At 44.4% G+C, this 13,212-nt stretch overlaps 4 protein-coding genes across 5 annotated transcripts in view; 3 read left to right on the forward strand and 1 right to left on the reverse strand.

Annotated features, from left to right (window-relative positions):
- LOC126558963 (peptide deformylase, mitochondrial-like) overlaps nucleotides 1-13,212 on the forward strand; it is a 72,890-nt gene that overhangs the window by 34,604 nt on the left and 25,074 nt on the right. The window lies entirely within an intron of this gene.
- On the forward strand, nucleotides 1,730-3,542 carry LOC126567183 (uncharacterized). Its single transcript, XM_050223414.1, has 2 exons — nucleotides 1,730-1,789; nucleotides 1,869-3,542. The coding sequence occupies exons 1-2, from the start codon at nucleotides 1,730-1,732 to the stop codon at nucleotides 3,540-3,542; spliced, it is 1,734 nt and encodes a 577-aa protein (XP_050079371.1).
- Nucleotides 4,833-6,092, reverse strand: LOC126558889 (mediator of RNA polymerase II transcription subunit 28). Its single transcript, XM_050214971.1, has 4 exons — nucleotides 5,914-6,092; nucleotides 5,404-5,817; nucleotides 5,076-5,310; nucleotides 4,833-4,969 (listed from the first exon to the last, which is right to left on the reverse strand). Exons 1-4 carry the CDS (start codon nucleotides 5,971-5,973, stop codon nucleotides 4,938-4,940), a joined length of 741 nt encoding a protein of 246 aa, XP_050070928.1. The 5' UTR covers nucleotides 5,974-6,092; the 3' UTR covers nucleotides 4,833-4,937.
- Nucleotides 6,508-7,366, forward strand: LOC126567184 (THO complex subunit 7 homolog). The gene is made up of 3 exons (XM_050223415.1): nucleotides 6,508-6,517; nucleotides 6,561-6,705; nucleotides 6,772-7,366. Exons 1-3 carry the CDS (start codon nucleotides 6,508-6,510, stop codon nucleotides 7,364-7,366), a joined length of 750 nt encoding a protein of 249 aa, XP_050079372.1.

Consider the following 13,212-nt stretch of genomic DNA (forward strand, 5'->3'; position numbering starts at 1 on the left):
TTAGTTTGAAGTGCTATCCACACAATCCGTTAAGTATCGTTTTTAAACATAGTTTTTGCGTGCTGTGTATGGGGAGCACTGTGTTTTGTTTGTTTAACATGTGGAAAAAAGGGTCGTTGGTAAATAAATAGTCAAAACATACTATTTTCATCGTGTTGGGTTTGCTTACTTTTTCCACCTTTTTCTTTCTCTTTTTATAATATTCGAATTAATTTACTTTTTGTGCAACAATACGGCACTGGACCGTCATGAATAATTATAAATAAAAAAATTTACTTTTTGTGCGTTGCGAGCAGGATGATGATGCTAAAGTGCTCTGACTCGCTTTTACGGACTGGCACCGACATATGACAATATTATACCCCGTAGCGTCTTGCTGACGCACCCATACCATCCCTTCATTTGAATAAGCCTCGTTTGTTTATGTGAAATACCGGAGTCTGGCGATTTTTCAGGCGTTACAACGGGGTTTAAGCCCGTAGGAGAACACCTCGTAATCGCTCACGGTATAGCGTCATCGTCTAGCAGTCTATTGTCCTGGTCATTCTGGCGGATGCATGTACGCCATTACTTCATCTCATATCATCCGGGTCGTCGTCCATGGCATTCCACCGGAGTTTGATGCGTCGAATACATCTAGCAACTGTAACATAATCGTACAGCTCGAATAGCATATGATTGTAGCGCCTTGTAGGGATCCAATATTCTTCCACATACCTGGAACGACAATCCGTCTAAGCTTCTTCCTCTCAAACGCGGCTAAGAAGTTTTCACCAACGTCCAAAGTGCATGTCTCAGAGGAGTAAGTGAGTAGTGGAGCTTATACTGGAACAGTTGCAGTTTTTGTCGATGCTGACTTTTTACCCTAGTTTAGTGATATTATGGACAACGTCAAAGATGCGATCATCTATCTGCTTGTCACTTCTGCGTGAAACAGGGTGTGTGTGTGGTAAAAAACTCTTCAACGAAGTTTTGTGTTGGCTCTTCGATTCAGAGAGATAACCTCAAACCAATGATGTCTAAGTCATCAGCACTTATAGGAGAAAGTATCCGAGGTTCCCGCCCATCTTCCTGAGGTAGGCTCTTGGCGATAGAAGCTCCTAGGGGGTTTCTATCCTCCTTCACCTGGCATGTGATACTGTTCGTTGCCAATTTATTTAGCCCGGTAGGCTTGATCGAGATTACCCTGACTGTGGTCTTATTTGCAACTCAAAAATGTTGTAGCAACGTCATATATTCTCCAGGATATGAGATCTTTGGTCAGTAGTGGGATTTACATTTCGGAATTCTCTCTGATAGGAATCCTCTTCTTCTACGATTCCTTGTACTATCAAAGAAAAAAATATAGGCGGTATTGAACACCATCAAAGTACTGTAATTGCTACAACCCGGCTTATCAATCAACTATCAATGCAATTCAAAATAATATTGTTTCCCACAGCAAGACAAAATTTAGTCAGTTTCAGTTGGACCTTCTTACGAATCCAACGCGCTTGTCATCTGTCGTCCAGTTTCGCGCCAAAACTGCTGTCGATATGTCCGTTACCGTAACACTGTCAAACCTGAGTTGTTTATGTTGTTTACACACCGTCGCCTAGGAAACGTTCATCCGTCCGTCCGGGGTGTCGCCATAGCCGAGCGCTGTTTGTTGAGCGTGGCAAAAGTTTTCCATTCTAGTGTCCTTCCAGTTTCCTCCTGTACCGATTGTTAGAAACTTTTTACCGCCAGCATGGAAAGTACTTTCGTGTCGGTCTTTAAGCTGGATGGTGTCCCCATACTACCTCCTTTGGTAACTTTCTTTTTGTGAAGAAAAGTTTAAACTATTCAGGCTTGTTTCATTTCACTCCGTCCGGTTTTCACTTTCATAGGTTAACGATGAGGTGCGTGCTGCAGTAGCTGTTTACCGGTCGAAGGCGATCGAAATCGAAAAACGACTGCAGGAACGAAATAGGACGTTGGCGGCGATTGAGACTGTTGATTCTCAATCGATCAATGGGGATAGTTTAACCGGAAGACAAGCATTAGACGAGAAAGAAAATGACTCACAGGAGGTTGTTTTATCGGATGAAAAAAAGGAACTGGAAACGATTACAAATGTGTCCAAAATAGCTATTGATACAACAAGTGTAGATGAGGATTCTTTAAACCAAAGTGAACCATCAACAATTACAGTTCCTCCCGGAGCAGAGCAGAAAACGATCGTGATCACCAACACCGAAACGAAAGAGAAGGTGGATCAAGCGGATAATGTTTACAATCCGATTGAAAACAGCATGAAACTCGATGATGTGATTCACTCGAGCTGGCAGTCGTCAACCACCAGAACGGTGACACCAACAAACTCTGAGGAATCCGTGGGATGGTTTCCATTGGTGAGATCCAATACATTCGATCTAGAAAAACCAACCATAGATCTAGTAAATCTGCAACGGGTCAACGATCATTCTACGCCGGTCGATCGTGCAAAGGTAAAGTCTCCGGATGAATCAAAAGAAAAAAAAGAACGATCCAAGATTAAAACGATTCCCGTTGAAAGTAAACCGAAAGCATTGAATTCTGGTGTAGTTACGGGAAAGTATAACACACCGGTTAAAGCATCTCCAATTGCAATGGGAAAATCTAAAGCAGAATGTCTGAAAAAATCACCTCAGGATCAAAGGAAACTGAGTACCGATCCGACTAAAGCTAGACCCAAAAGAAAGACTGTTTCGCGCAAGATCAGCCACTCTTCCACCGGTTCCGGTGTAGAATCCGACCGTGCATTGGAGAGTGTAGCACAAGCCTTAACCACGCACGAACAGCGCATGATGGAACTGTTGAAAAAGCAGGAAGAGGAGCGGCTAATGCTGGAGGAAAGTTTTCGCCAAAAGACCCAAGAATTGGTAGCTCTTTGTGCGAAATCTCTTACGGTAGAGGAAGAAAATGGCAATGATAGCTGCAGCTTGATGATGACTCGCACCAAAACTCCAGACATCCATACGGCTTCGAGCGTCAGTCAACTATCGCTGTGTGATGTGTCGTACGATTCTTGTACCGACACTGATGATGCCGCTTACCAAACCTGCCACGCCAATGGAACGTCGGAGGAAAATGTAAACAATAGTGAGCATACGCTTACTGAGGAGACAACGACCAAACATCAGGACAGTAATGGGAACGATATTATCAGTCTGCTGCTGCCACAGCGAATGACGGAATACCAGCAGACCCGTGCGGCCACAACTATTAATGCGTACGTGCGCGGCTACCTAACCAGACGTCTGTTTAAAACGGACGAAGTGCAAAACATTAAGCGTACGATCGCTGATATTGTCTGTTTTATCGTAAGTACACAGCAAACGACAGTGAAAGGCACGAGGGAAGATGCAAAGCAAGCTGCCCTGCGTCGCAATGCCGGTAAACAGATTGCGTACTGTTTGGACCAGTTGCACACTATATTCGTAACCTGTACGCCGCGCGAACGCTTGAAAATGATCCGACGGGATCGCATTTTGAAAAGCAAATCTACACTGCCAAAAAAGGATCTTGAGTTGAATGTATAACTATTTCCAAACAGCCAACTTTTACATCTTGCCTTAACGTCGTTGATTCGATGATCCGATCGATCCAAAGTTCCACAAGAAGTTTGCAATATTCAACTATTATTTCAAAAAATCCACTGATTAATTCAAGAGTTTCATTATATGGATCAAATCCCTGTACTAAGCTTAGATCCAGACTTTGTGTTGTTTGTGGAGAAAAAAGACGCGAAATAAATATAAATACCTTTTCATGTTCTAGCTTCATTCTTTCGGCCGTTTCGTCAAGCTAGTTCATTCGCCAATCATCCGTTCGCTTCGATTATTTCCGATTCTTTATTATATTGGCTTGTTTTTTGTTTCCCATTTTTGTCTTCGTACCTAGGTTCGGAAGCGGTTGAAACGGTGGTTCTATTTCCAATCGCAGCGCGCAATTTTAGCGATCTGGAAGATCTCGTCCTAAAGACACGAACAAATGGTCGGATGTTGGAGCGTTGGATGGGGAAAACTACGGAATAATGGAAGGTGTGGCTGTTACTGAACAGCTGAACAGAAACGATCGATCGCGGTCTTCTTGTGAAGCCTTAGACCATACAAAAGTGTGTAATTAGCATTCGATTACCGCAGAAAACGGGGAATGGTGAACGTTTAAGGAATTGAATTAAGAGAAAGCGAGCACACATTTTACACACGATCGCCAATGCCAAGGCATATCGCTTTGCGCCTTACGATCGTTGATAGTAGACACATTTGTTTTTGCTATACATATGATTTTACACAAAAGGTAGAAGAAAATAGATTTGTGTGCTGTCCTCTGTGGCGCTACCGCGAGCGCCGGGGGATTGTAGCACGGTGTGTATGTGTGTTTTAGCTTTTGTACACGTACATAATTACACGCTCAAAAATTGGGAGCTGGGGAGCGATGGAGATAACGAATAGGGACGACTTTTGGCGTAAGTGGTCAAAGAGGAGAATTTCTAGATGTGTGTGTGTGTTTGCGCCAAAACGTGCTGGTAGCGAGAGATGATGGGGGTGGTATTTACCGGGACGGTGTTTACCTGCTGAAAATTGGTTTGGGTTTTTTTTCTGTTGGGTAATTTCTGTTCAACGGGGAACCAGTTTTTTTTCGCTGCTAGATTTTGCCTTCCTTGATTATTGCCTAAACTTCTTTCCTAACAGTGTTATCGCCAACGGTTGATTTAAGTCGAGGGGTCCCTTACCACCATGCACAACAAAATGGTAGACGTAGAGAAATGCACGAGCTGGAGCGGGGACATGGTTGGATGGCATTCTCGAAATGCCTTCCATGCCCATGTCCCAGCCTCAGGTTAGTGGGCCACTGTGAAACTCGGCCACACTACCACGTCCACGACCTCTTCCTCGGCCTCGACCTCTACCGCGTCCCCTGCCCCGCCCGCGTCACCTTCGACCATCGCCGAGACCCACTAGATCTGTAAAATGGGGGCGAAAAAACACAGAAAACCAAGTTTAGGACACTTCCATTCGATGTACTACAGCGTAAAGTTACAGTAGGACCGATCCGGACAGTTGGCTCACCTATATTGCTAGCCGTTTTCTCCAAATATGCTAACGGGCCCTGCAAGTTCGGGCCGGCACCCTGTGGAAATCCGGCCCCCGAACCTGCCGGCCCAACACCGCGCGGCATACCGCCCTGTTGAAAGAGCTGAGCGTTTGATGCACCCATCGGCATGGATTGTTGCATTTGCTGTTGCATCTGTTGTTGCTGTTGGACCTGCATCTGTTGCATCTGCTGTTGGTGTTGATTTTGCATCTGAAAGGCATCGACACATCATTTACATACACTACACAATACGGCACCAGCTCTTAGGTGTTTTTTTTCTTTTGTTGCATCGGACAAACGTACTGTTTTGCTCACCTGCATTGGCAGGTTCATGCCACCGCTTGCCATCAGTGCTGCTCCGGGTGCCCCCGGTGCACCACCCGCCAGATTGCCCCGCATGTCCGGTGGCATCGATTGTATAGGTTTGTTAAAGTTTTGCTGATCCGAGAGCAACTGTTTCCACGATTCTATTTTTTCGTAATGCTTGCGTATCAGCTCATCTTTGCGACCTATTTCTTGCTTCAGATCAAAATTTTCCTCCTTCAGAAGTAGGTCCGGTTTGAGGGCCGACAGGAGAAAGCGTTTCTGCAGAAAGAATGCCTCCATCTGGCGGGCCAGATCGATAAACTTGAGTGTGGTTTGATCGACCTCTACCTTAATTTCATCCTTATCGATACCGGTAGCGGATTCTTCCTTTGTTAGTGCATGGATGCATGACTGGGAGGAAGCAAAAAGGGAAGGATTTAGCAATAAGTATTTTTCTCACATTGCGCACTGTGTTGTTTGGGAGACAGCCGTCTCCAAATTACTCACCTGAAAGGCTTCCTCGAGCTCATCCACTAAATTACCGCTAACATTCGACGAGGATGCCATTTCAGTGACCTGGTAACGGACAGGCCAGAACGAAAAAATGTACCAAAACTAGCTAAATTATCTTTTCTTTTCTGGAATCGATTGTGGACAGTGCAGAAGTACGTCCTCAGAAATAAACAAAAAATGTTTGTGTGTGACGTTTGGTGTGCCAAGGTATTTTTAGATGGGAAAGTATTACCAAGGCTAATAGCGAAAAGGTATGACGAAAAATAATTATGGAGTTAAAAAAGTAACTATTTATTTTATATTAAGTTTTTGCTTTGCTGGTTGAGAAAAATGAATTCTATTTTCTATTTCTATTTTATCATATGGCCCAATTTGATAAGAAAAAGTAATTATGGAGCGGAGTAAATTGAATGTAAAAAGTAATTATGGAGTAATCTGGTATTGAATTTCTGTCGTTTCTGAAGGGAGCTACGGGATAAACAAATTTTGACAAGCGGAACATTAAACAAAACAAGCGCATTGTGTTGTATTTGTGTTCGAAAGAACGCTCTGATAAAAGTTGATTAAAAATCGCAAAAAATAGGGACAATGTCCGACGGTAAGTATCTGTAACCTTTCTTATGCATGGATATTTTATTAAAATCGTGCTTTGGTTCACTTCACAGAGGAGGTCATCAAACGCCGGCTGCAAATCGATGGCGATGGAACCGGTGACGATAGACGCCTGAACGATTTGTTGAAAACGTTCATCAAATGGTGCAATTCAAACGAAGCGTCCGATAACAGGTAGCTACAGGTAATATGATTCCCGTCGGAAGATTTATTTAACATCGGCTCTTTACTTTCTTACAGCCAAGCAATCTACGACCGATTGCTAGCCCAGCTTGCCCAGTGCGAGTTCGACATGAAAAAATCCGATTTCTACGCCAGCGTTATGCAGCAGGAGGTAAAAAATTACGCCACCATCTCGGACACGATAGAGTCGGGCATTGAAACGGCAAAGGCACAGATCGTGCAAAGCAAACAAAATTTAGTGCTGGCGAAAAAGATACGCAAGAACCGGATGGAGTACGATATGCTAGCGAAAACGATAAACCAGCAGCCGGATCGTAAAAACACGGTTCAGGAGCTGGAATCGCTGAAACAGAACCTGGATCAGTTGAAGGAAAGTAGAGCAGATTTAGAGCGGAAGCTGGAAACGAAGAAGAAAGATTTCAGTGTGCTGATGCGCGCGATCGCGGAACTGCAGAACAAGCTAGATCCGACGATGTCCGTGACGGGGACGAGCGTTTGTGATGATGAGGCAATGGATGTAGCAGCACCGGTTTCGGCCGCCGATGAGAAGATGTCTTGCGATGGAGATCCGCTTGCGCTAGAGGAGGAAGATGATGCTGCCAGCTCGGACAACGATGAGGTGATACTTTCCTCGCCCGAGAAACTGACCTGATGGGCGGGACGAGCGGACACTGCCGTATTGCGAATCGTAATAAATTGTGTGTTCATATTGTAAGAAACACAACATGTTTACTCTTTTGTAAGTAATATATAAATTTGAACCACATTAAAAGTATCCTTTGTGTTTAAACATAATTGCAAATAAATTTCGTAAGTATTATATATCAATTTAACACTTAAATAAGAAACGCACAAGATTGATTTGAGGAACATATTTGAACCGGCCATTAAAACAGTAGTTAAAAAGGATTATTACATCTGAAGATGTATCTCTTGAGACTCAGTACGGGTAGCTCATACCGAACCGAATATGGACGAAGAGAGAGACGGTGGGGAGTAACATCCATCCACATACACACGCCTTATATGGCACTGTTCGGTATTGCGTGCCTCCAGCGCTATGAACCCGAGCCGAATGTGCCCACTCGTGGAACTTTGTAGCAAAGCTGCTGTTGAATGAAGTGGCCAATGGGTCGGTTCGGTCAGTTCATCGTCATCATCATCATGCGCTTTGACAGTATCCGAATCCGGCTCACTTGATTGTGGCCGGTCGATGTTTCCGCTTTAATGATATTTTATACCAAACCACCGCTATTGTCGTGTTCCAGGAGAACTTTTTGAAGAAGTTTGTTTGAAGTACTTTCTATGGTGTGGTGTGTACAGTGGTTTCTCGGACGAGGGCCACTGACGGAAACAAGATGGAGTAGTTTTTCAGCGAATAAAAAAAGCTCTAAGATTGCTCGATGAAGCGAAATCGATTGGCCACGGTGTCGGAATCCTTCTTTGAACGTTCCCCACTTGGATGCCGGTTTTCTTCCGTCTTATATGACCGTTGGCAGAAGTGGTGGGGTATAGGTAGAGATGATGGCAAGGGCTGACGCCGGGTAAGTGGGTACTTCAGTGGATCGTTTGAAGAGAATCTGTTGCGTGGAATAATCCTGAAGCTTGGGTGTCTAGTTCGTAGAAAATGGTAGCCAGCATAGCATGTGGTTCAAGTGCACTGCAACTTCTCGGAAGTCGTGGAATACAATTTAAGCCACATCGAATGGTAATTGGTCATCGATAGTAGTTTGGTGCTACATATGTTTTGGGGTGAATTCCCTTTCGATGAGTTAATCTCTACCTAACTTCTGTATTGCAATGAAAAGTATGGAGCCTTAAGTAACCACATGTAACAACTCAATAAAAGAGTTTAAAATTGAACGAGTAACTGAGCAAAATGCACTCCAGAATTAAATCCTCATTATTTGGTGCATCTGCATCGGATCTCCGGTATGTTACACCAACTTCGGTCGCCGTGTCCCTTATCCCCCTCAAGGTTGCTCATCAACACCCGTACAGATGTTTCATGTCGTCGTGATTCTTTTTTCTCCTGTCTCTCTTGGAAGAACCGAGCATCGTACTGTCGATCCCCGAAGATCTTTTGACCCATCCACTTACTTACCCGTCCAGCCATGGTTCGGTGCAGTGTGTCAAATTGGTATAGGAACTGATGTGACAAAACCAAACAAGCAAGCAGCAGTCTCTTTCCCCATGCTTTCTCCATCGATCGATATTTAGTGCGACGGTTGTTAAAGGTTCACGCGACAACTCAAGAAACTCTCTGTTCGGTACGGTGTCATGCAGCCCATTACAGTTGTACTACGCTACTAGTGATTGGCTCTTGACTCTTGAAGGAAAAACACTTTGAAATTCGATACAAAAGTGTGAAACGAGGTCCCCCCTTCCCGGATGCCCTCGGCAGCACCCAGTGACGGTGGTGGTGGTGGTGGTGGTGGTGGTGGTGGCACAATTGGTGATGAGATTGCGACGAGCAAGGTTAAAAATAATCGTCCCAACTGTGCGGCAAGGGTTATGACATATTTTAGAATGATTGGTCGCTTGATTTGTGCGGATGTCGAACCCAGACGTGGCGTGAACGAACACACGCCTGTATGATTGGATGGGTGGCGCCGCGTGGAAAGGGTGCGGTTTTGATGGACAAAGGCTGAAGGATGACAATTTTCCTGCCCTGTCTCGTTTACATTTTGAGGTCATTCAAAGGTCCGGAATCGGAAAGTTAAGAAGACGGGAGAAATTAGTTCGATTTTTGCCTTTTTGGTGCGTCGCTGTAGAAGGAAGTAGAAAGAAATGGGATATTACTTTAGAAAATGGTCGGATGCTATTTATGAAATATTTATGGGAAAGAAGATTTTTACTAGACTACCGATACCACGTAGTTGGATAGTCAATCCTCACTACGTAGAGACGGTCTGGATGGGATTTGAACCCCGGTCCTGCCGTTTGAAGACCGGCGCCGCTGTCGCCTATACCACCGGGCCGCGCCTAATTTAAGGACTACTGAGATGATGCCTTCAATGGAAGGCATCATATCAGTTCTTCAGGCTGTATTCCAACCGATTCCTGATGCGAGGCCCCCTAGACATCAGCATAGTTTCCTTTTACTATAATCCGTTCCAGGATAATATTTCAACTGTCTTTTTATAGTGAACTCCTGAAGAAGAGTAGTGTACATTAAACCATAATTTACAAAAAATCTACTTATACAATAATTGATGTTCCTTCTTTACGTAAAGTAAATAGTAATACAGTCAATCAGTACACTCAGCACTAACACATTGTAACGACAAAACTGGCCCAAGCGGAAGAAAGCTCACACCCACTTACTGACGGCTATCAAGCGTCAACTTCTTGGATGTGATGGATGCGCGCGAAAGTGTGGAAAAACTCGGAAGGAAAGGCAGAACAGAGAGGCAAAGACGAATTGAAAATGAAATAAAAAAATACATCATGGAGAAGAAAAGCTTATAAAATGAAGGATTTTGTAGGTACATAAAGCGGTAAATACGAGACTCTTGAAATGGAAAGTATTATATTTGTTTAGAAAATGCTTTCTTATTCACAATAAATTCATTCGCAAATAAAAAAAAGTCTACATAAAACGTTTAATGATAGCCCAATGTGGGCAAAAACGTGGGGTACTCTCTATGCAAAAAGATTTATTTTTGAGTCCTTTTTTGTCGGCCCAGATACCCAATACCCAGCACCATAAGGATAGTGTATTGTATCACAGTATATAGACTACGTTCCGGATCACTTTCCAAGTGTATCTACCTACCCATTCCAACACATACACTCATACTTTTTTTTTCATGTTCCCTTACTTTTCGCCTGTGAAGGGCCAAAAGATGGCCAAGCTTTTCGCTATGTGTTCCGGTGGCTTGCGTTAGCTGCATCGATCTGTTCACTTGTGCACATGATCCAACGAGATTTTGTCGCACGAAGTATATGTTGAAGAGTCTCTGGCATGATACACTTTTTATGCACGACAAAAACCACCCCTTGGCAACATGATACGGTAGTGGTAGTGATTCACCCTTTCACTACTACTTCCCTTCACCCCTCCGGGGGGAGAGAGGTAGGAACGATCGTAAGAAGGTTGGACGTAACAACGCGTGAGCTACCTAATGTTAAGGGGGAGTTTGGGTATGTATGAGTTGATGAACAGGAAATCAAGGAGCCCGTTGGGAGTGAAACGTTGAAACTTGTGTTCCTATTGTGGCCCAAGTGCCGTCGCTTTTCTGTGCCGGTGTGGAATACATATTTTCTTTACGTTCTTTTTCTCGCTCTCTCGCTCTCCATCCCTCTTTCTCTCAGTATCAGTAAAATGGAAGTTGAAAGTACTGAAAATGGTTACACATACCGGCAGGGTATTAAACGAAAGAGGTAAGTAAAGTGGTAACTTAATAATAGAGCTACTTTGCAAAAGATCGTTCAGGATTCAGGATTCTTTGCCAAAGATACTTACCGCGAATATAGCTTCATCATTGTGTTATGTTTTACGAGAAGGATAAAATTTGTACAAAAATTGTTTAAAGTAGAGCAGTTAATTCTTGAATGATTAATTTCTAAATATAAAAAATGTAGTCACAGCCTTTGCAAATTGCACCACATTTAGCCCCCGTATCGTATTTCCTAGTTTCTTGGGAGGTGTATTATGACCGCAATCGTCCTTTCGCCAAATACCCCCATTCTGCCCTGTGCGTTGGCTAATTTCAATCCGGGTGCAACTATCCTCGCCGGACGATGTGTGGTGCGTCCTTTCTGTGGCATTTGCAATCTGTGGCTCGCCTGACTCGCATTGATATTGATCCGAACCGGGTATGCTTTAAGGGGATAGCAAAAGCAACGAAAAAAAAAAACAACGTAAGGACACACGCTCCGTCAATGGCAACTGTACGATCCAAGCCTGTAAGCGATCCTTGATACCATTCCGTCCCGTCCCGTTGTAGGAAGTTGCTGAGCATATGGGTAGTTACATTAAAGTTGTATATAACAACCTACGTACACACACACACACATACACACAAATACATTTTCCTAGATGCTTTTGCAAGATTATTTCAAAAACAGTAAGCCACGCCCAAAACGCGCGGTTTACTGTAGAAGAAAAATGTCCAAAGCAACGACAAAACCTCCGCTGAAGATGTTTTGAAATATTTCACTTGGCGTGAAACGTTTCAAGGCAAGTTTTCCCCCGCCATATGGGATTGGTGGCTGGCTGGTGATTGGCTTCTTTCTTTAGCTAATCACCGTACGGCGGCACCATTTTTCGTTTGCACTTTGTTCGAGCGTGTGCCCTTTTGGACACGGCACGGACACGGGGCGGCTCTAAGGGGGCGGGCGGGGTTTATGTACTTGGAAATCAAATAAGATATCAGTAGCTTTACAAGGTTCGCCCGCGGTCCGGATGATAGCGCAGCAGCGAATCCACCGGTGCAGCAGGCAGTACGATCTCGCCCGTACGTATCAAAACCAAACGCACGGATTTGAGTGTGTCAAAATAAATACACCCTATTAGAGCGCAACGGTCCGCACGGTGCGCACAATGGAAAGAATAGAGCGACGTTGAAAGATGAGATGTATCGCGCTGTTTCACCGGCGGCACGCTTCGCACCAACAGGGCAGCATCCCTGCATCTCACACGCTCGCACTCGCTCGCACTCTCACCCTGCACGTTGCTACGGCGTCGACGTCGTGGCCGTCGTAGTGGTCGTCGTCGAATCACACATCTCACCACCGTCCGTTGTGAGCCCGTATCGGGGTGTGTTAGTTTCATTCTCATTCGCTCACTGCACGGAAGGTGATTGCGTCGCACGTTTTGCTGTTCAGTGTTGTTGCGGCGTGTGTGCGTTCGTTCGCTGGCGTTCGTTCGTTCGGAAGAAAAGTAGTGAAGAAACTGGTATTCCGTTCCGATCGCACGTGCTGCATTGTTTTTCTGGGTGTTGCCGATGTGTTGTGTTTGTTTCTAATCGAGATCGCCAGAAGGAAGCAGAATTTTTGACCCGAGTGGACAAAGTGCCGAAATATAGTTCCAGCGTCACCCGTGTTATGAAGCACGTGGTGCAGGGCTGCAAGTTCGCTTTGAAACGGGCGTAAAGTTTGAATCAAGATTTGTTAATGTACACAGGTTACCTCGCGTTACGTGTTTATGAGTGTAGAGTTGCCGGCGGTACTGCAATTTCTACCGTCTTGAGGCTTAAAAATGTTACAAAACGTGTACCAACTATCAAGGGAGCATGTGGTACGATGGAAATGAATGTCCCTCAAGAAACATCAAATGAAAAAGCGATGAGTGTCTTACCGCTTGGGGCGGCCACAACGTGAAAGCTAGTGTTAATATAACTCGTGTAAAGTGTTGGTGACTAGTGATAGTTTGGTGGTGATCACAGTACAAAGCTACAATTGTAAATGTTACCACACGAAATGCTATGGGTAAGGTTTGACCCATCTGAGTTTAATGTGAGCGATCAAACTGGTGTTTGTGTGCAGTTGTGC

The sequence above is a fragment of the Anopheles maculipalpis genome, chromosome 2RL (genome assembly GCF_943734695.1).
Source record: "Anopheles maculipalpis chromosome 2RL, idAnoMacuDA_375_x, whole genome shotgun sequence".
In the NCBI taxonomy this organism is placed as follows: domain Eukaryota; kingdom Metazoa; phylum Arthropoda; class Insecta; order Diptera; family Culicidae; genus Anopheles; species Anopheles maculipalpis.

What these genes read in the sequence shown, in the direction of transcription:
- LOC126567183 (XM_050223414.1), top strand. Translation starts at nt 1,730, where the DNA reads ATGGAAAGTACTTTCGTGTCGGTCTTTAAGCTGGATGGTGTCCCCATA. An exon ending in TCCCCATACTACCTCCTTTG is followed by an intron (nt 1,790 to 1,868) that starts GTAACTTTCTTT and finishes TCACTTTCATAG; the next exon opens with GTTAACGATGAGGTGCGTGC.
- LOC126558889 (XM_050214971.1), bottom strand. Translation starts at nt 5,973, where the DNA reads ATGGCATCCTCGTCGAATGTTAGCGGTAATTTAGTGGATGAGCTCGAG. An exon ending in AGCTCGAGGAAGCCTTTCAG is followed by an intron (nt 5,818 to 5,913) that starts GTGAGTAATTTG and finishes GCTTCCTCCCAG; the next exon opens with TCATGCATCCATGCACTAAC. An exon ending in GAAAACGGCTAGCAATATAG is followed by an intron (nt 4,970 to 5,075) that starts GTGAGCCAACTG and finishes CCCATTTTACAG; the next exon opens with ATCTAGTGGGTCTCGGCGAT.
- LOC126567184 (XM_050223415.1), top strand. An exon ending in AACGAAGCGTCCGATAACAG is followed by an intron (nt 6,706 to 6,771) that starts GTAGCTACAGGT and finishes ACTTTCTTACAG; the next exon opens with CCAAGCAATCTACGACCGAT.